This window comes from Sinocyclocheilus rhinocerous, unplaced genomic scaffold (genome assembly GCF_001515625.1).
Source record: "Sinocyclocheilus rhinocerous isolate Xijiao unplaced genomic scaffold, SAMN03320098_v1.1 scaffold1406, whole genome shotgun sequence".
Classification (NCBI taxonomy): Eukaryota; Metazoa; Chordata; class Actinopteri; order Cypriniformes; family Cyprinidae; genus Sinocyclocheilus; species Sinocyclocheilus rhinocerous.
In genome coordinates this window covers 379,666-401,727 of record NW_015647095.1, presented here as the reverse complement: position 1 = coordinate 401,727, position 22,062 = coordinate 379,666, and the positions used below count along the sequence as shown (strand labels likewise).

General features: G+C 40.5%; 3 protein-coding genes across 5 annotated transcripts in view; 2 read left to right on the top strand and 1 right to left on the bottom strand.

The window, feature by feature from the left end:
• Positions 1–1,655, top strand: part of LOC107708818 (dnaJ homolog subfamily C member 11) — a 9,460-nt gene extending 7,805 nt beyond the window's left edge. The window contains exons 15-16 of the mRNA XM_016513137.1: positions 133–262; positions 441–1,655. Of these exons, the coding sequence (XP_016368623.1) occupies positions 133–262; positions 441–466 (156 nt within the window). The 3' untranslated portion in view covers positions 467–1,655. The remainder of the gene's footprint in view (positions 1–132; positions 263–440) is intronic.
• Positions 1,391–3,406, bottom strand: LOC107708819 (THAP domain-containing protein 3-like). Of its 2 annotated transcripts, none has more exons than XM_016513138.1 (4): positions 3,123–3,406; positions 2,839–3,034; positions 2,585–2,761; positions 1,391–2,498 (listed from the first exon to the last, which is right to left on the bottom strand). In XM_016513138.1, the coding sequence occupies exons 1-4, from the start codon at positions 3,194–3,196 to the stop codon at positions 2,232–2,234; spliced, it is 714 nt and encodes a 237-aa protein (XP_016368624.1). In that variant the 5' UTR covers positions 3,197–3,406; the 3' UTR covers positions 1,391–2,231. The 2 variants fall into 2 exon arrangements, with proteins under 2 accessions (XP_016368624.1, XP_016368625.1); XM_016513139.1 differs by having other exon boundaries at positions 2,355–2,422.
• A 589-nt stretch (positions 3,407–3,995) lies between these two features.
• On the top strand, positions 3,996–22,055 carry LOC107708815 (putative Polycomb group protein ASXL1). Of its 2 annotated transcripts, none has more exons than XM_016513135.1 (13): positions 3,996–4,661; positions 12,123–12,205; positions 12,392–12,394; positions 12,504–12,621; positions 12,759–12,912; positions 14,580–14,653; positions 15,443–15,527; positions 16,134–16,253; positions 17,124–17,290; positions 17,399–17,495; positions 17,619–17,724; positions 17,817–18,732; positions 18,850–22,055. In XM_016513135.1, the coding sequence occupies exons 1-13, from the start codon at positions 4,605–4,607 to the stop codon at positions 21,859–21,861; spliced, it is 4,992 nt and encodes a 1,663-aa protein (XP_016368621.1). In that variant the 5' UTR covers positions 3,996–4,604; the 3' UTR covers positions 21,862–22,055. The 2 variants fall into 2 exon arrangements, with proteins under 2 accessions (XP_016368621.1, XP_016368620.1); XM_016513134.1 differs by having other exon boundaries at positions 18,844–22,055.
• Positions 22,056–22,062: the final 7 nt, after the last annotated feature.

The window sequence follows — 22,062 nt, the reverse complement described above, 5'->3', positions numbered from 1 at the left end:
AAAAAAATTTAAAAAAAAAAAAAAAAAAAAAAAAAAAAAAAAAAAAAACCTTGAGAAATCCGAACTGTTTCACCCCTAATGTTAAATGCTGTAGCAGGTATTAATTGATTGTTTTTGCATGCATGTCCTCAGGCTGGGTTACCGGGCTTCTACGACCCCTGTGTAGGTGAGGAGAAGAGTCTGAAGGTGCTGTATCAGTTCAGAGGTGTGATGCACCAAGTTCTGTGTGGTGACACAGAAGCACTCAGGATACCAAAACAATGTGAGTACGCAAACCAGACAAAACAATCTGCAGTTGTTTTAGAGCATTTATTTTAATTCTTAATAACCTGACTTTATGATGACAAATGCTTAATTGTGTTTACCAGCAGTAAAGATGAATGCTATTCCCAATTGTAATTTAAAATCTCATGTTCTTTTGTCTTTCCTCTCCCTTGTAGCTCACAGGATTGATAATGACAGTTAGGAACGTGTATCTCTTGAGCTGAAAGGGACAGTTTGGACTGGTATAGACTGATGAGACACAGATGTTCTGGAGTAGTGCCCTGGAAACACTGTGCCCTTAAAAGTCTTCATATACCTATTTATCCTTTATTTTGTTGCCGTTTTAAATATTATTCTACATGATGTCTATTTGCAAATTAGAACATTTAATGGGAACATTTAATTCGCTGGATTTCCATGAATAAAAATGTCCTTTCCCAGAAAAAAGCTTAAACAACAGATATATTTTTGTGTTGGTAGGCCTCAAAACCATTTTTAAACAAAGGACCCCCTCCTCAAATATGGAGCCACAACGGTGCCTGTAATCAGCACTCAGCAGAGAGAGCTATTTTACCCTCATTACATCACACAGAAACATTGCTGCTTGATCCGACTCACTGAATCCCACAGGAGCTGGTGTACCCCAGCTGTCAGCCTTCTTTCTATATCTGACTTTTTGTACCACCAGCTTCCAAATAAATGATCTTGCAAGTGTTTAGGAGGCAAAGCATGTTCTTAGTGAAACCCTGGCTGCTTAATCATTTGCATTATTTTTCTCTTTCATCCCTTCCCTCAAGTCTAATATTTGGAGGCCCACCTCTCGTACTTCACGTCTGCCAGCAGTGTCATAGGAATTGAAGGGGCCAATGCACACACTATGCCGGTATTGTCTATTGCGTGCTGGTTGAGGAAACAGAATGTGAACTGTGTGCTAAATCTCATGTAGGGCTAGTCCCCCACCTTGTGTCCAAAGACTTGAATAGCAGTGGATGAAGGGATATTAGTGGAACGTCCTCTCTGTTTGTATTTTAGATTTAATCTCCCTTAATCCCTGCATTTTAGTGCCATAATTCATACAGGGAAGATCTAAACCCCCATTACAGTCTTTGGTTTATTTAAATTTTTGTTGCCTTTTTGGTATTTGGGATCTTTATGCAAGAAAATTCATTTGTCTTGATAAATGACTAATCTTTTATTTGAAAGACTGGCTGTATGGAATGTCTTTTCCTGTTTCCTTTTTGAGTTGTATAATTTATATGAAATTTGTCCATTCTGCACACTTGCCATTTGAATTATGTTAAAAAAGACCATCTATAATTGTTGGCTGGAGTTCAAAGGTGTTTCTTATACTTTGCCTAATGGCCTACCACTTGCAGCAAGTATGTCATTTTTAAAATAAATCTTCAAGGAACAGTGGAAATGTATATTGTGTTTGAATGGTGTACATGATTTTTATTTTAAAAATAGAGCAAACTTACATAATGTTTCCTCAGATGTTTTCAGCAGGGTGACATTTGATAGAATTCAATCAATAACACTTTACAATAAGGTTCTGTTTAACAGCAGTTAACTAGTTCATGTTCATTTCAACATTCACTAATACGTTATTAAAATCAGAAGTTTTATCTGGTAATATTTGATGGACCTGAGCTAGCATGTACTAGCAATTAACTTTTATATTTTTATTAACTAATGTTAACAAAGATTAATGAAAGGGACCTTACTGTAAAATGTTACCATTTATTCTATAAATGTTCTCCTAACAATCCTTTGGGCAGAAAATCTTTCACAAGTCAAAACCAAAGCACAGTAAATTTAAGTTTTAATTGGACATATCTGTCCAATTAAAGAAAAAACTTGTCACTTTTGCTGCTTTTCAAGAAATATATTTGTTGAACACATTTTCCATGACCAAAAGTTCAGGCTTCTTTAAAGTTCAACGATGTTTGTGCAACCCGAGGTCTTCATTACTGCTTGACAACGTCTTGAAGCCACTTCCCCATTGGGAGCTGTAAATTTCTTTGGTGATACTTATATCTATATCTGAGCTGTCGACGCAAAGTCAGAAGTTCTCTTTGAGCATCTTGCAGTTTGAGTTTCATTCTTTTTATCAATCTGCATTTGGTCTGCAACCTTTTCTGTAGCCAGCTGTTAGCATCTAAAACATTAAACAAACGGGCTTTAGTCGTGCATGGGTCCAAAAGAGAATAGGTGTGGTCTGTGGCAACTAAATCCTGGGGGGGGGGAAAAGCATTTAATCCATAACTATTATTATATATACACATGAATATAAGAGTAGGCTGTAAGATAAAAGATTCACCTTTGTGGTTTGACAGTAAGCCTCTTCATTGCTGTGAGAGTGTTGAGCATTATCATGCATCATCTCCTCAGTTTGAGCTTCCTCAGTGAAAGGAGGCGTCCTGTCAGGTGCAGTGTCATCCCATTTATCAGCAGCAGATTTTAAAGCTCTCTTCAGCCTCTTCTTACAATTATTTTGCTGACGGCACAAAGATGACAACGAGACTAAGATGAAAAACACATTTTGTATTAAATGTATCTTGTGACCTTGTTTACCTTTGTATTCTGAGATGGGACTGTAAAGAGAGTTGGCACTGCGTTCCACAATAGATTTTTACGGTTGCCCAAACCACTGAAACAATCAGGGGTGAAATGAAGTGAACAGATAACCATGTGCTTCCTTGGCTGAAAGTCGTCACGTCCAATGTTCTCTAACCATTGTTTCAGAACCGATGGTTTACTGAAAGGGAACCTGACAAGGAATAAAGATTAAATGTCTTGCAAAATGTATTTAGGATGTGTTTAATCATCTTGACAGTAAGCTGTCCATCATTACCTACCTGTGAAACGTGATTTCGGGATTTTTGTTATTGTACCTATTTGTGCAATTATATGCAGAACAACTTTTCGGCATCTTTGCCCCGAACAAAGATGGCGCTTATCAAAAGCCCCGCAGTGTCTCAAAATTATTACAACCTATAACATGAACATGATCTTTGTGGTATTATTTGGTATATTCATTATATTACAATCAATAAAAATTAGATAACTCCGAGATAACATTTTCTTATTCAATCCTTAAAACGAACTATATTCTATTGATTTCAGTTACGTTTTCCGGTGATTCGCCTCCAATCTTTTCAAAGTAAAAGTCCTAGGGTCGTATATGAAGGCGCACCCTAGTCAAAGACTAGAAATGTATAAAAGTCCTTAAGAGGGACTTTGTTTGGTAACTCATTTAGGCAAGATTTCTTTACTCATTTAATACTTCTGGTAATATATATATTTATGATATGACAACTATAAATAAAAGAGTGGACTTAATGTGAACATTTTACATGACGGGTTAAGAGATACACAGTTTTTAAGTCCCACCCAAAAGATGATTCTATGTCAAAACTCCATTTATGATATGACAACTATAAATAAAAGAGTGGACTTAATGTGAACATTTTACATGACGGGTTAAGAGATGCAGTTTTTAAGTCCCACCCAAAAGATGATTCTATGTCAAAACTCCGTAAAAGGAAGTATGTAAAACATGTCAATACAGCTACTATTTAATTACAATGCTTATTCAAGTATTGTTAAAACTGGTTAATATCAATTTCGTCTACGGAACCATGACGTATTGTATTTTCATTTGCATGTAGGAATATTTACTTGCAGTGTTTTCTTTTGCTTAAATAATGCTTTGATAAGTGTGCGATTGTTTTGTGTAGTAAAAATCCCTAGAGAAACTTTACAAAGCACAAAAAAAACAATAATTCTAGTATTTTATGTATCTGTCGTGCTGCCTAATATGAATCACATTTGATCTCGCCGCACATAATAATGGGCGTGGCCTCATCCCGTCAGATGCGTCAGATGAGCCGCGGCTGTAGGAGCGACTGAAGAAGAGGGGGATGGGGAGAATTGTTTTTGTGTTGCATTCCTGCAGTGTGTTTGACCTTTGACCTCATTGTTGTGTTCTCCTCGTCGTGCATTCCAAACCGAGGATTTCCTGCAGTATGCCAAAGGCTGCTGGGGCTCGCCTGTTTTTCACCCTGTCTCTGTTTACCTCCGTTTAACCAGCGAGACGTTACAAAAAACTCTCTGGAACGCCGCTGCTGCAACAACCGACAGCTTTTTTGGCAAGCCGTTCTACGGAAACGCGTGCGTGTTTGAACAGAGCGACTACGCTAGTACTTGGGGCGAAAGGGTATTATCAAAGACCCGTTTGGTGTTGCAGCTAGCCTAGCACGCTAGCAGGCTTGCCGTATATCACGCACACGTTTCATATCCGCTGCAGAAATCCGCACCCGCGCGACAACGCTGAGGAAATGAAGGACAAACAGAAGAGAAAGAAGGAGCGCACGTGGGCCGAGGCAGCTCGTATGGTAATATATTAATGGTTTTAAGTCAATTGTAGCGGTTTAATCCCTGTGAGTGGGGTTAGGGTTGTTGTACGGGAGCCGCGAACAAAGCTGTGTCGCGCTGGGCTCGAGCTTTTGTCGGGTTGGACACATGCAGGCGCCGCCGCTGCTGCTGTTTGTGTATCTGTAGGCAGTATGTGATGTTACATAACCCGGTTTTTACATTTGTGTTTACGTGGCACTTAATCCACGGTCCTGTACCTACCCTGTCAACATTAGCGTTACATTTCAAGTGTGTGTGTTTCATTTGAATGAAAGAACCCTTGCTGGTAGCCTAGCGTATTAGCTGCTCTGCCTGTTTGACCCTTTGTTTGCAGGGCTTCTTTTAGCGAGCTGAGTAAAATGCTGACAGTACCCATCGTGGGATCCTTGTCTGTCATTAAAGACTTTTTTTTTTTTATCAAATGTGTCTTAAATACTCATTTGTGCTTGTTTGTTTTAATCAGTGACTGTTAAAATATAGTAGGCCATATTTGAATGTTTCTATCCAGCTTGTATGCCATTGATCTTCTTTGGCAGTTTTGGATACTAAATAAATAAAATTACTATTAGGGTCAATAAGCATTTTAATGCTTCACATCTGGATCAAAACATGCATTGTGGCTAATAATATGTGAAGACAAAACAGGTTTGCTATTATGATAGTAGGGTTTCTCCTTTATTCTCCACTGTGGTGGTCCAAGGGTGTGTAAAATTGGTCTGTCATGCATATATGGTTGCATATTACATGTAATTTCTACATACTGTGGTTTATATTCATCGGAAGTTGCTTTTCTTAGATGATCTGCATCATCCTAGTTTCTTTGTTGCATTTGGTGTATATTAAATGTAAAATGTGTTGCGGTAAGTGTTGTTTCACACAAAAATAGCCTCTTCATATGTCTGACCTCTAGACTTTAATCGTAGTGTTGTTATAAAAAGCTTTAGTAGAAACAGACCTGTATAATGTGAGAATGTACCAGGCCTTATGGTAGATACAGTGTCTTTAAAAATTATTCGGTGCAGTTGAATTCATCAACCTGTTTTTGCTTTGTCTATGAAAAATCTTAGGTGGTTATAGTCATTTATGTCTGTCAGGTCTTTGTCTGCTTTTCTAAGTGATCTTGGCAGTTCTCACTCTTCGATTTGATCCACCCAAACAGCCCAGACTGTCTTTGAATTTAGTAATTTCTGCAGTTTAACTCATGGCTAGTTTGAGATTAAGAGCAAGAAAGGTTGGATGAGCTACAGACTGTGCTATCTGGTAAAAGTACATCTTGAAACTCAAGGGGTGCCATTTTGGGTGGGGATCTCATGTTCTAGAGAGCCACAACTTGTATCATTTATTACAATGCTGTGTTATGTATGTCACAGTTTAGAAGCTATAATTCATAAAAAATGTGATGCCAAGTCTGTAACGCCAGTTCTGATCTCATATGAATGTTTACTTAATGTTGTCTGTGGTCGAAATCCTAGAAGATTAGCAACCCAGCTCATACCAACCAAACACATTACAGACTGTGCACTTTTGGAGGTATCACACAGTGATTGAGCTTTGGGAAGCAGGTATGGGCATGTCTTTATACCAGGAAGGATAGTCACCTACTGGCTCCTCTTCTGTAGTAATAGAACAGGCTCTCGGGGAGATGCGGGCAAAGTGGAACACTCACAACCAAATAGACTGAATACTTTAAATGTTAAAGCAGAATTTCATTAATTAAAGGATTATCTGGTATTTTAGATGATTCAGTTGTGTGAATGATCATGGAGCTTCAAAGAGCATTGCAGCATTATATAATGACTTTGAAACAAAAGCAGCGGTGTGAAATGGCAGCTTTGGGAGTAAGATGCAACCAGATGCTTGGGCTCAAGGCCAATGTATATCAGATCATCTTGGCGATACACTTGGAAGCAATAGGAAATGTGAAGCAGGCCACCTACTTAAGCGTTTCTGGTCCTTCTCGATGGTTCCTTGCTTAAGGTGATTGTAACGGTGTATAGCCATTCTTGGTGTGTTTAAAAAACAGAACCTATTTTTGTGACAGAAAATTTGGTTTTCATTAGTCCTGATTCTGGATGTGGGTGAAGCTGCGGTTTGTTTTTTGTGGTTTTAATATTGTGTCCTCTACAAATGGTTTGGATGTTTTTTGGGAACAATGAAAATGTCACCGACTTAAATGAGGATCAAAGCTTTTTTTTTTTATCCAGCACGAGTTTTGTTTGTAAATTTAACCCCTTGCCCAGTCTGTTGGATATTTATTCCTGAAATCCATATGATGACGAATAGTTCTATGTAAGGTCTTTAAAAAGATGATTTTACACTGATGATTTTTTTTTTTAACCTAATATTGTTAGTCTTAGATAGTTCTCAGAAAATATTTGCCTACTGCTTAAAGGAATAATTTTTTTGAATGAATAATGCAGCAGCGGCGCATGGTACGGCAGCAAAGTTCCTTGATTATTACGCCGGAATAAGAGTATAGTTCCTAGCCATATCGGCCTAGAAAATCGCAACTTTTCATTTTCCGTCGTTCTTAGTATATGATGTAACTACAGAGGAGTCAAGTTTTAAATAGGAAAAATATCAAAACTCTTTGGTCATTTTTGAGCGAGATGCTAACAGTCTAATCAGATTCAATGATCTATGCTAAGCTAAAGCTAAAAGTGCTACCGCCAGACCCGGAGATCGGCTGAATGGATTCGAAAACGGTAAAACTCAACTGTTTAACTCTAGGGGAGTTGGAAAATGAGCCAGAAAGCTTATGGCTCCTCTTGATGACTGCGCTTTTACTGAAATTACTACACAAAAGCCACTCTATAACTACAAGTCTCAATTAGAATCCTCAAAGCATTTGAGGATAAATGAAAAAGGGCTTGTTTTGTCATATTTGGAGCTTGACAGCACCTGGTCACTATGAACTGTAATTGTATAACAAGAGTGTAACTTTATTTATATATAAGTTACACTCTTGTCATACATATATGTATATATACAACTTGTCATATATATATATATATATATATACGGTATCTTTTTTATTTTCTTTATTTAAAAAGACAACACACATTAATCAACATTTCTGTAAATGTGCCAGTGTTAGCCAGCTGGCTAATTTTCAACCACAGTCCTTTGGAAAGATGTTTAAAAAAAATTTAAATAACAAAAGAAATAACAACAAGGAACAGCAAAACATCAGCACAATAACTCAATAACAACAAAGAGCATTCCCACAATTAGCCATGCAAGCACACAAAGCGACAACACACTAAATAGGCAAAATGCAAGCATGCTGGAAAAACAGTTAACATACATAAAGCACATCAGATGCAATTTTGAGTTAATAAAATAATAACACACACCTAAATTGTATGACAACACTATAAAAGAGCATTCCAGACAATTAATAAAATGCTAATTAAATAATCCAAACATACCCAAGCCATGCATTTGGCCGTTTGACAACGAGCAAAGGACATGGAACATGTTATGTGTATCTAACACATTTTTAGTGAAACAAACTCAATTTGAAAATGCAAATGCAAAGCTATCTTAATCTTGCTCCAAGGTAATTTTTAGTAGATGTTCCTTCCCCTCAAGTTCACACAGACATCAGGAATCACGGGTATTTCATCACATGAACTATGAACATGTTTCACTAACTATTTCTACATGGGATGAGAAAACGATGTGTTATCGGTGGTCTTGCAGGAGTACACCATCGATGTGTTCTTCAGGCAGAGCTGGAAGGACGAGAGGCTGAAGTTCAAAGGTCCTATGGCTGTGCTCCGTCTCAACAATCTCATGGCCAGCAAAATCTGGACCCCCGACACGTTTTTCCACAACGGAAAGAAGTCAGTCGCCCATAACATGACCATGCCTAACAAACTGCTGCGGATCACAGAGGAAGGAACTCTGCTTTACACCATGAGGTGAAGCTGCTGCTTATTTTCCTCAGAAAATAATCACCTTTTCATGTCATTTCCTTTTAATGTTGGTGTTTGATCTGAAGCGATCTGGGTCTCTCTCAGCATAGAAATATATTCAAATTTTTTTTTTTTAAGTATTAGTCTATAAATGTATATTTTGGATTGCTAGTATAATTTTATATTTGGCTGTGTCATAAATAACATGGACCTCAGCCTCTCGGGACTAACGCACAGTCGCACACATCAGGACAACACATGTTATAAAGCATCCTTTAGACTGCTTAATTAGTAGATTATGATGGAAGTTCATATTTGTGTCAATAGGGGGTTGACATTTACTGATTTATCATGTTGTCAGAGAACTGAGCAGTAGTAATTCCTGTGTAAAATGGGCGGTCTGACCAGTGCATAATAAGACATATAAGCGGTTGCACAGGTCCCCATATGCCAGGGGTTCAGACAGTAATGCATGGTAATAATAGCTTTGATGAAGTTTGCTTGTGTCAGTCATGGTGCATAGAAGAGGAAAAGATGTTATTGGTTTAATTCTGAATTCACGAGTGCTTTGAAGACGCTGTGTCAATGAAACAGCGGTGCACTGTGTTATCGTGGGCACTTCAAGATAGGTTAATAAATCTAGATACCTTATTATCTGAATTGTTTGGATTTTTAGTAAGCACATTAACTTAACTTCCACTGACCAGTTACATTTTACAACACTGCATGTTTGCTGTGGGTCTGAGCAAAATCAGGGCTGAATAGAAATGCAAGTTCACTCTCTGACAGTAGGTGGCGCTTATGGGACAGAAGGAATACTGTGGTAACCATGGTTACTGCTGTACACAAACTTTCTTTTTCTGACATTTCTGACATTGATGGACAAGAAAGGAAGTCACAACAGTATTTAAATGTTTTCAAACAGATATTCAGTATTGTATTCACTTCGGCGTTTATCAAACAACACCAAATACTTTTGTTTACCCTTGTACATTTTTGGATTTTAATCTGGACTAAAACATGCCAGATTATTTTTCTATTATTAATAATAATAATAATACTAATAATATCCTCTATTGTAATTTTTATAAACCACTGGCAGGTGTTTTTGCTTTATTAAAGCAGCAATCTCACTAAATTTTGATACATTTCTCTGAAAGCGATGGTTGAACTTTTACATTTTTTAAAGTTTACTTGATAAGTAAATATATCCTCATATTAAAGATAATATTAAAGATAATTAAAGATAATTATACTAAGACCATCTGGTAAAACCTTACAGTTAGGTGTCAGTGTAGGATGTATATACTGGTTAGGTTAAATGGTAGGGAGTGGTAGGGAATAAATAGTAATGTGATGTCATACTTTTAAAAAGAGTTTTCAGTGAAGTTTCGAAATTCTTTGGTTGAGGAAACATGACAATATACAGTTAAAATGTTTCACATTTTCGCGCTTGGGCGAGTAATTTGCAGACTGATTTCCTAAATGCACGTGAAATCACCAACATGCCAACAAACCAATGAGAACACAGAACAATAATGACAATTCATAGCAAGAGAGCGCAGACGCCAAAGCTGATGTGGATCCACTCATCTGAATCCCTCTGGAACTGTCTCAGATTTGCAGAAAATTGCAGTTGTTTGGCAAATAAATAATTTACAGACCGTTTCATATGCATTCCCAACATTTTAATTATGCAATTTCAATGTTACACCTCAAATGACAAGGGACTGTTCATATTTAGCCTCAGATGGCTTCAGTATGCATAGTATTTAGATAATATAGCTAATTTAATGCTATAATAAACACAAATGTGACCCTGGACCACAAAATGTATTATATTTGTATATTTGTACAATACATTGTATGGGTCAAAATTATAGATTTTTCTTTTATGCCAAAAATCATTAGGATATTAAGTAAAGATCATGTTCCATGAAGATATTTTGTACATTTCCTACCGTAAATATATCAAAACTTTATTTTTGATTAGTAATATGCATTGCTAAGAACTTCATTTGGACAACTTTATAGGCGATTTTCTCAATATTTTGATTTTTTGCACACTCCGATACCAGATTTTCAAATAGTTGTATCTCGGCCAAATATTGTCCTATCCTAACAAACCATACATCAATGGAAAGCTTATTTATTTGGAAAATTGACACTTAAGACTGGTTTTGTGGTCCAGGGTCACATATATTTAAATGCAGAAATGTTAGCAATGTTGTCTGTTCTCTTAATTATGATGGTGCATAATATCACTCCATTTTTTATTCCCTATGATACCATGAAATGGCTGGGGTGAGAGGACTAAAGACCAGGCTGGCATGGCACAATGCATGACTCTCCAGAAACCATGATTAAATGTGCCGCTCCTTTCAATCCCATTTTGTACACTTGAAATTTGTCATTGGCCTAGTAGTTTGGTTGAAGTTCTCACAGCTTGACATTTTTCATGCCTGCTTCCTTGCAGGAAGTGCACCTGGTATTTTATAATTTAGTGCACGTTTCTTTTGTAGCTTGTGCTGTTCCATTTCCTGTTCCAGTGTCCTTGGTTCTAGACTTAGCTGAGCACAGCGGGAGCAGTGCTTCCCGTTTTAACCACCATACAGGCAGAAGGTTACATGCTCTTGTGCACCAGGACTAGGAGGAAATTATTTGCTCTGTATAAATTTAGAGAGAAATGTTTGGTATTGTTATAATCCGTCTCCCATTCCACAATTCGTTTCCTATTATTTTGAAAGCAGTGACTGAGTGATTGACAGCTAATATTAACCAATCTAAAATTTGCATTAAAGTTAAGAATGTAAAGATGAAGTTTAATTGGCTATGTAACGTTTGATAGAATGGCAGACCGGTCACCGTATCAACACAGAAGGCACATACTCTGATCGTTTTTAGAGATATGAAAACAGGTCGCACGACAACAATTATATGCACTCGCACAAATGCTCCCAAATATATTTTGAGGTCGCACAGATTAAATTTCGGGAGCATATGCGACCAAAATGGTCGCAATTTCGAGCCTTGTAGTCATACAGGCTAAAAGCCTGTCATATATGCCTGGAACTACTATTGTGCAGAACCTGTGTAATATGGATATAACAGAAGAAAGCTGAGTGTTTCTGTTAAAACTGACATGGTCTTAAAATAAGTATGAATTGCTGTGGCACTGTAATTGGCAAACTGAGAGTGTGCTGTGCTTTAACTGTTAAGCGGTTTTCAAAGTAAAACCTTCACAGATTGTATTTTTTTTTATTAATTCTCTTTAAATGCCACAGCTATGTTCATAAATATAGATACAGTTGGACATGCAATTGGGTGGATTGAATGGATTTTGAGTCTCTAATGCCATTACAATTGCTTTTTAAACAACTAATTGTTCATGCAACCCACCAACCAGCCAAATTTGAAAACATGTAGTGTTCCTATCCCTAATATGAATGAGTTAAAAGTTATTTGACTGTGCACTAATTTGGATAGTTGTTGATTTGATGTGATTTGTTTGACCTCTTGCAGGTTCTGGAGAACTTTTCTGATGCCCCAATGACACCCAAACAGATACTGCATGTCATCCAAACAAAGGGGCTCAAAGAAATGAGGTCTAGTATAAACTATTCATGAATATTAATGTACTGTGTTTGTTTTAGAATAATTTTTTATGCTTGAGATTTGTTTTTTATGTTTATGAGTACATTTTTGCTGCCTCTTGACTGGGTTTGAGTATCTTTATGAAATTTTATTTTGTGTTTCTCTCTTTTTCTCATACCTTTTTCACCCCAAAATAGAAGGTAAGATGAATTTAATTATCTATATTGTATTTTTACCTCTAAAAGAGTTTAATCTTACTTTCTTGAGCAGCACTTAGACATTTCTTCCCTACTTTGCATCCTTCCTCAGTGGCACAGCTCCACTAGCCTGCCTGGTCACCATGCTTCACTCTCAGGTCAGAGGAGACAGAGTGAAGAACAGTATTTTCTTCAAGCTTCCTGGAAGGATGAGTTTGTTTACCCTAAAGGTAGTCTATAAATCCCTCTAGCTTCCTTTCAGTGCTTTACACATTTCACTCTGGTTTTGCAACTGGATTATGATGCCAAAACCCGCATAGAAAGAGCTACATATCCTGTGTCTGCATGTACCCACTGATGCCTACAGAAAAATGCACTTCAGTGGACAAAGAGCCCGACTGCAAATGAGTCTGGAGATGGGACTGGCACTCCAACAGCATCCACCACATCAACAATTGAAGGAGCAGAGCAGGAGAGTTGTGACTCCACAGAGACGGCTGCTGCTAGTGGTGAAAACGATGGTGTGTGGACTATTCATTCTTTCCATTTTTTTCCCAGAATTGATTCATTCAGCCTCTTTTCCAGTAAGTGGAACAGGCTTATAAATTAAAGAAGCGTATAAAAGAACTGAAAAGTAGAGGCCCCATCTTTTCATTTTAAGAAAAGCTTTGATTCCAAATGGTGATGAGCATTAAATACCCTGAGCTAAAGAAGCATGTAGTGCCTGAGATACATTGATTTCTTTTTTGCTTTGGATGTGTGTGTTGCCATGGATACTGCGGCACATGACACATCCAGCAGTGACCTAGATGAGAGCGGTTTAGAACATGTATTTGTGTGTTGCGTGAAGGAGAATACGTGCACAATTATGCCTGGAAATGACAATGAAATTTCACATTTGCTCTATTTTCTGAATTTGTGTGAAAATCTGATTCATTTTGTTCTTGATAGATGTGGAAGGATGGTATTTCAAAGGCTGATGTTTCTAGACATCAGCAGTATCTATTCTTTTCTTTTAAAAATATATTCACCATAACTAAAAATGCAAAAGATTACTAATGTCATAAGCATTATAAGGCAATTACAAGTATTAAATACTTGCATGTGTTTTCTACCCCTGAATTGGGTGCTGGAACCCAGTATTTATCTTGATTTATCTTTTTTCCTCTGGTTTAGAAAGTATATGGAATGGAATACATGCATATTTACCACCTATTGCAAAGTATAAATTACATATACTACCTATCATTATTAATTATAAATGGTATGTGGGGGGAAAATGTATACTATGATAAATATTTTGTCTCTTCAGAATCTGATCAGTCAGGAAATAGCTGCTATTCTATCGGGTTCCTGCAGGTTCTTAAAATGTTTTAAAATTAGTTTGATCAAAATCGTATATCTTGAATGGTATAACTTTTAATGATCTTTTTGAAAAGGTGTTAATTTTGAGGACAGATAGACAGGAATTGCAATACAGCCTAATGTGATGACTAAACTTTAAAAGGCTGTGATTTTAGTAAATAAATATGATCTTTGCATGTTTTACTGGCTCACGGGTTCAGAGCAGTTTATAATCAATGAATAGCTTATGTTTATGACAAGTGATTACTTATCATTAGCAACACCAAGTAGCCACCGAGAGGCTAGATAGTGGGAGAACTCATTTACACTCATCCTTGCAATCAAAAGCAATATTTTTTTTTGTGCATTTTATTGTGGTGAAGCATATGAGGGCAAATGCAATGTAAACGCAACACGCGGCCAACAGAAGGTTGCCTTTCTCTCTACTCCCCAATACTCAACCATCAACCTACAATACATAACAAAGAAAACATTAATGTTCACCTATGCCCATGTGTTAGTGAATAACACGTGAGAAATGACAATGAATTACTGCTCCTCCTACAGTATTGATTAATTATGACGATGTTTACTTATGGTATTTACATTGTAATGTGCTGTAGATAGTTGTAAAGGTGTATATTTAATCTTATCTTTTTAATGAGCAGCTGAAATGAGAAACAATAATATTTTACAAAAATTTTAAAGTGAAGAAATTATCATTTGTCAGCATTTTTTTCCCTTTTCTCTCTGTGTATCAAATTAACACAAGAACAGGATTAAAATGTGATTTGCTGCAGTAATATTGTTGATGGATGTTCTGCTTGTTTCCTCTTTGTTCCAGCTTCTGTGGATGAGACTTCCTCCAGTGCCTCTTGCTCCACAGAACCACAGACAAGACTCAGTCGCTCCTCACAGGTACCAGCAGTGCCTAACTTCACCTTTGCACTGAACCATCACCTTCATAACTAATTTTTACATGCAGGACCCTCCAAGAATGGATTTCCATCTCACCGTCATTCTTATGCACAGCACTCAACTCCTCCTCAGATCACCAGTTACGCCAGAAGGCAGTTGAATGCATGGCGTCACTATGTGAAAATTAGTCATTAGTGAAGTGCCGAAAGTTGACGTTATGAGTCAAATCAAGAAAACCCCACAGATAACGCTGACAATAGTCATGACTAAGACCTTTTGCTTTTTGCGCTGTCGTTTCAATTTCAGGCCGGGGATTTCTTGATTTGAATAAATCATCAGGTTCTAAACAGATCATTTGCTTGGTTGATCATTTACAGTAAATGCAGTAAAATATTTTGTGATTTAAGTTAATCCACAAGAAACTGGCACCAATCAGCAGATTTTGAAACTTAAAGCTGCCTTCATGCTTTTCCCCTCTCATTTGCTTAATGTTGAACTTAGACGCTTGCACTGCTTGTCAGTCTCGCAATCCCCTGCCAGCCACTCAGCTCCCATAGAGAATGAGCTGAAAACTGTCATCTCCAGGACACTTACACCTTGTCCTTTCCTTTTATATTCTTCGTACCTGCATTAATCTTAATATTTTATTGGTAAACTCCTAACATTCTCAACTTTTACCAGGCATATGCATTTCCACTTAAATTCTCCTCCGAGCATGCTGTTATTTTCCATGTCTGTGGAGGACCTGTGTGTATGTGCTCATGATTATTTCTCCCATCTCTCTTACAGTCAGGGAGACAGAGGAAGAAAGCTGTGATGATGCCCCGTGTAGTGCTCACTCCTCTCAAGGTCAACGGTGAACACATCCCATCAGGTTACAATAGCTCTTTTTCTTGTTCACTTTTTTTTCCTCCCCCTTCTTTCTGTTTCCCCCCCCACTCTGCAGTGGTTTTGTATACCTGCTCCCTCTGACTGTGGATGCTCTTTATCTGAGTGGCCTGACAGTGTTTGTAATTTTACGCACTGACACTCTCTAATCATTTATAGTGCAGTCTCCTCAAGGGCAGTTTTCCCACAGTTCCCTCCTGTTGACAGCCGCCGCCTCTATTTCTTGGTTAACTTTGCACTAAAAGCAGCATCTTTTCTAGAATCCACTGACGTGTTTGTCACTTGAACGTTAATACCCCTCAGTGTAAAAGCAGTGTTTCTGGTTTGTCCTGTCAGCCCTGCTCTGTTCCCCTTGGATATCTGCTTTGCATTTGCGCCTTAGAGATATCCATTCACCCCTCTTCCTCTTTTTCTCTGTGCCTTGGGATATCCGTCCCTTTGACTTTTCGTGTTTCATGCACATGCCAAATCTTTGCCTGTCACTTTGGCATCTTTAGTGCCACTAGCCTTCATGCCTCAGCTGCCCTACCCACACTCACTCGTTCTCAGAGAGTCTCACCAGCCTCCATCCTCCCCCCACCTTTACCCTCAGGAGCAGCGGGGAGGCGCAGGGAAGGCTCTAGAGGGGGTCCAGGCCCCACTCTCCGTACCCGCTCCGAGCTGGGCTGGAAACGCACCCAGCACTTCAAGAACATACGTGGTCTTCGTTCAGGTACAGAGGATGAAAACCAAGGACCCCCATGTATTAATTACTACCCCTAAGCCCCTTGCTTACCACTTTCCATAGAACATCAGTAATTCAATAACTCCTTTCCAGGTATTACACAGAGGGGGTGAATAGCTAACAAGTTATAACAAACATAACAAACTTATTTCTAACCAGAAATTAAGGCATTTGGATGGAGTAGGGAAAATAAACATATAACCAATTAGTTTTAGTTTTATCATTTATTATTTGCAGTGGATGGTTGCATGCAAACAAAGGTGTATGTGTATTTTTTGCCTTGATCCTATTAAATGGAGGACATAGGTTGCTATGTGTAATTGTGTATCTTGTCATGCTGGTTTCTCAAAGTGTGTAAAAATGTGTTTTGACCTCAAACACTGGTCAAAACTTTAGTCTATTGCAGAGTACCAACCATGGTTTGTCTTTGTCAGGTTTTTTTTCTTTTTCAGTGTCAGTGTACTTTGTTTTATTCTGTCAGATCTAGCTAAGACCAGCTTAGTGAGACATGTCTATTTTCATTGAAGATATGTTTTGTAGTGCGCATTATGCTTTGGTTTATTAATTGCAGCACTGGCTGATGTAATGTTCAATTGATAAAGTAAAAGCTGTGTGGATTGATCAATAGCTCAGGTGGAATTAAACTATTATTATTATTATTGCTTTATTAGTTCTGCCATAACACCCTCTGATTATTTAGATCTACTAGCGCTTTGAATTAATATTATCGTACACTCACAGTTTTGTGAATGTAGACCAGAGTCTGCTCTAAAGATATTACATAATTATGTCCCTGCCGTGCAAGGTTTCATTAAGCAATGATCTTATGTACACTCAATGTAAGACTATATGTTGCAGGTCCCATGAAAAGGAATCGAGGGGGAGTGGAGGTGGATTTTGAGACTCCAGGCTCCATCCTAGTCAACACCAACATTCGTGCTCTCATCAACACACGCACATTTGCTGCTTTTCCTCCTTACTCCCAGCAGCAACTACTCCAGCTTTTACCAGAGGTGGACAGACAGGTATGTTTCTTAAAGGCTTTTTAATTTTCACTTGTTACAGGTATATTTGTATTTTTTGTTTTTTTGTTTTTTTTCCTCACTGAATTTTTCAATTCTTTTAATGTGTAGGTTGGCCCTGATGGCCTTGCTCGGCTAAGCAGCTCGGCCCTCAATAATGAATTCTTCACTCATGCATCCCAGAGCTGGAAAGAGCGTCTAGCTGAGGGTAAGTCTCTTAGTATTGTTCTGTAATATATGTAAAGAAATGACAGAAACTGACCAAGACCGGTGGCTATAGGTAGTTTACTATAATGGTGGATAAAGTGGGAATGTTTTTACTCTCTTGAAGGTGAGTTCACGCATGAGATGCAGGTTCGCTTCAGGCAAGAGATGGAAAAGGAGAAGAAAGTAGAACCATGGAAGGAGAAATTCTTTGAGGAGTACCATGGCCAAAGGTTTGATAGCCTTTTTAAAATATTCTTAAACCGCTTAATTCCTAGAATTATGATGTTGTTTTAAATGAATTTTTTCCCATTTATTTCTTTAGGTCTGGGTTGACGAGAGAAGAGGCATTAAAGCTCACAATGAGTGATGCTGGAGATGTTGCCAGTGCAGTTCTTGACTCTGATTCTGCTACAGTGGCTACACCCAAGAGGCGAAGTGTTGGAAGAAGACGGAGGGAAGGCCGTATCAGACGGCGTTCACGGGCTGACCTCAGACGCAGAGCTCGGCGGACACTTTGCAAAACTACAACGGTAGCTGTACCTTCAGCAGAGACAACAGAAAGCACTGCAACTCCAGATGTTGAACCATCAGTTGCATCACCAGTCCCAGAAGCGACAGCAGTTCAGGGAGAGGTGGTCCTTCAAACAGACCTCGGACTAGAAGCTCCAGAAGAAAACTTTTCTGAAGAGGCAGTTTCTTCTCCAGCTCCTGTACCCACACCTCCTCCAGCTTCTACAAGCTCAACCTGCGATGAACCAGAAGCCTCCACACGCCTGTTGCCTGAAGTACCTGAACCAGCTGTTGCATCCACTTCCTCTCCTTCCTCATCCTCCTCTTCAACATCATCATCATCATCATCGCCCTCTTCTTCTCCCTCCTCTGCCTCAGAAAGACAGACTTTTGCTGCAAGCTCAGATTCCTCTTCTTCCTCTTCCTCCTCCACTGCTGCTGTTGCCACCGACCCGCTGGATGATGGGGCATCGGTCATTACCACTGGTACAGCAGGCACTGGCACAAGCAGCCGAGAGAGCAGCCCCGCTGCTAGTCCTGCCACAGCAAGTCCAGCAATTCAGCTCAAGGAGCAGAAGAGAAGGCCAGATGAGTCCCAGGCCTTCACCAGCTTTCCCGAGAAAAGGGCGCGGCTGGATGAGCGTCAGTCCTTTCGTAACACAGTTGACTGTGTGCACTCAGAAAAGCCACAACCTACAACAGAGGAGCCCAAGGTCCCGCCAATCCGGGTATGTTGGACACGTTATTTTTTCCAGATTAGTCTCTTGTACACCTCGTTGTAACCGTATTTATGTAAACCACAACTCATATGAGTGTTTCTCTTCTGCCCATTCCACTAGATACAGCTCTCCCGGATCAAACCGCCCTGGGTCAAGGGGCCGCCAACGTACCAAATCTGTCCCCGCATCGTCCCCCCCAATGAAGGGTCACGGCGCTCTGGGACAGGGGCGCGCACCCTGGCGGACATCAAGGCCCGTGCACAGCAAGCCCGTGCCCAGCGGGAAGCCGCTGCTGCTGTTGCAGCCTCTGGGGATGGGGGAGGGCCTGGGGGGAGCGGCCCGGGGGGTGGTACTGGGATACCGGATCGCTCCAGCGGGAGGCGTTCGAGAGAGCACCCAGGTCCCGTTGAACCAGGAGGAGGAGGAAGAGTTGATTTGGAGGAGCAGGAATCGCCTGCGAGCTCTCATTCGTCTGGAGCACAACTACAGCCGTCCAGTGTAGACTCAACAGACAGGCCTCAAACCTCCACCCCACTTACCGAACCATCTCCTTCCTCTGTGTCTTCAAACCCATCGCTACCACCATCAGAGTCTCCGAAAACACTCACGCTATCGCCACCTGCAACTGACAGCCCTGCTTCCCAGGATCAGGTGGAGGAGATTTGTGGAGTGGAAGAGGTGACTGCCTGCCCAAGTGATAACGCCTCAGAGCAGACCTTAGACACCCCAGTGCCTACGCCAAGTGAACCAGAGTCTTTTTTCAGTCATCAAGAGGGGAGAGGGGAGGAGGCAGAGTCCAGTGAGAGCAGAACAACTACCCCTGTTTGCACCTCAGCATCTAATGATGCCATTTCTTTAGTGCCCACCTCTATACCAGACTCGCTGCCAAGATTTGGTGCCCAGGGTGTGGATGTCATTAGGACCTTGGCAGCAGCTTCTCAATCCTGGGAAGGTGAAAAGAATGGTGGTGAGCATCACCCAGGGACAACTGGAGTTATCCAGCATGGCTCAGACTTGAAAATGCCCAAAGAGACACTTGTTACAGCCCGAAATGGATGGGTAGAAAGTAGTGAAGAGCATTCCATGAGAGAGGAGATGCTACAAGAGCATAGGAATGGAGGAAGTGATGCTGATGGCAAATATGAATCAGCCTCTCTGCCTTGTCTACCAAGTAATGCTGGCGAGGAAGACACTGGAGCACACAGTGATTCTACGGAGACAGCATCTGACTTTGAAAATGAAACTCAAGAGGATGAAACACTGGACTGGCATGGAACCCAAATGGATAGTAACGGCATGCAAGCTCAGAATACAAAGTCGCAGAATCAACCTGTCATTCAGACCTCAAGTCGACTCACTTCAATGTTGAATCCTCCTCAGCACCAGCAACCAGTCATACAAGCCCATATATCTAACCCCAACCATACTCAAACTGTCATTCAGGCTCGCTTCCCTAATGGTTTGCCAAACCAGCCCATCATTCATCCCCACAAGCAGCATCCAATTCATAGCCATGCTATAAACCATGCTCAGAACCAGATTGCCACTGCGCCCTCACAAGCCCAAGTGCAAGCTTACCTGACACAGGCAGAGAGGGACCAAAGTAGAAATCTACGACTGAATGATTATGGCAATGGAGTGAAGCTGTTTGTCTCAACAGAGGATGACACCAAACCTCTCGGCAGAGGTCCTGGCGAAGATTTTGCTTTAAAGAATTCTGCAGTTCCTCCCATTGGCAGAAGAGTCCAAGGTTCATCTCGACCAGTTTCCTCTGTAGAGGCCAACAACCCTCTTGTCACCCAACTTCTTCAAGGCAGCCTACCCTTAGAGAAGGTCTTACCCCAGCCTCACTCAGTCAGCAAGCTGGAAATTAATCGACTTCCAGGTGCCCCTGCCGGTAACTCAACCAGTCGCCAACCTCCAAGAAATCTGGGACCACGTTTTAGAGGCCTGTCTGAGTCAGGAGGATCTATAGAAACTGGTGGATCTGACTTCCAGCACAAAGCCCCATCCGCCCGAGTGTCTCCTGGACCTGGTCGGAACTTTGGTTCTTCACCACCGGGTTCTACTCCATCTCGAATGGCATGCTTGTTTGAGGAAGCTAGCCCAAGATCCGCAAATGTTCAGTTCACTTCTCAACAACCCGGAGGTACAGTGCCCCCCGGAGCAGTACCTGTCATAACATCCCTCCCTTCAAACTCCTCTGCTAGAATCTCAATGGATGTGAACTCTCAGAATGCTCCAGTTTATGAATCGGCTGTCATTAAAGAGCACCCTGGACCTCTTCCTCCAAGGGGTGAAACTCCGGAGAGGCCAGCTGGCTTTCAACAGCATCCTAACAATCTCTCCCAGTCTGTGTGCAGAACCGCACCTAATGCTCCCTCACCTCCCAATGGTGACCTTTGTCCGTCGGAGGTTGTACCTACCATTAAGATTAACTGGCGCCCAAGCAAGCCCCAACCACCTCAGCATCAGACCTATCAGCAACAGCTCTCTCCTGTAGCTACAGTAAAGAATGAAGTCTCCTCACGTCCTTCGTGCCAACAAGCTCTGACCAAAAACTCACCTGCTCCAAACAGTGGCAATACTTCTATTGTAATAACCAAAAAGGAGCCTCTGGACAATTTTCATGGAGGTGGTGGAGCTATGGAAGGACTGCTAAATATGGAAATGTCTCTTGTTAGAATGGCCAAGAAGGAACAAGTCAAAAATCCATATGCCCGCCAAGCAGAGACCTCCGCTTCTCCTGTCTCCTCCTCCCCTTCCTCATCTGCCTCCAGTCTCTCTTACCAGCTGTATGGCAAGCTACCAAAACTACAGCAGAGTGGGGGCAACGGAGGGTCCTCATCCAGCTTCAGTTACACAGCTAATGTGTCTGTGGTGGACGGTAGCGGGTTCTCCCGCAGTTTAGCTGATGGTGTGCTGCAGCTAAGGCCACGTGTGAGCGTTGGCAACAGTGGAGGACAGAGTGCTACCCTTAGCATTCAGGCATTTGCGGACAGTGCTGCAGAAGAAGTGGCTCTCAAGTGTTCCTGCCGACTTAAGGCTATGATCATGTGCCAGGGCTGTGGCGCTTTCTGCCATGACGATTGCATTGGCCCCTCAAAACTGTGTGTGTCATGTCTGGTTGTCAGATAGTTTGTTGCAGCTCCTCCAAACTGAGCCGGTTGGTCAGAGCAAATGCTTTGACCACTCCAGAAAATTCTAGCCCTTTGCCTGTGGTTGGATACCACTGGAAGTCTTGGACTCTTTTGAACAAAGAATGAGGCAGGACACTGCATTGTTCAAATGGGACATTTTTTTTTTTTCTTTTTTTTTTTTGATGGGCCAGGCAATACA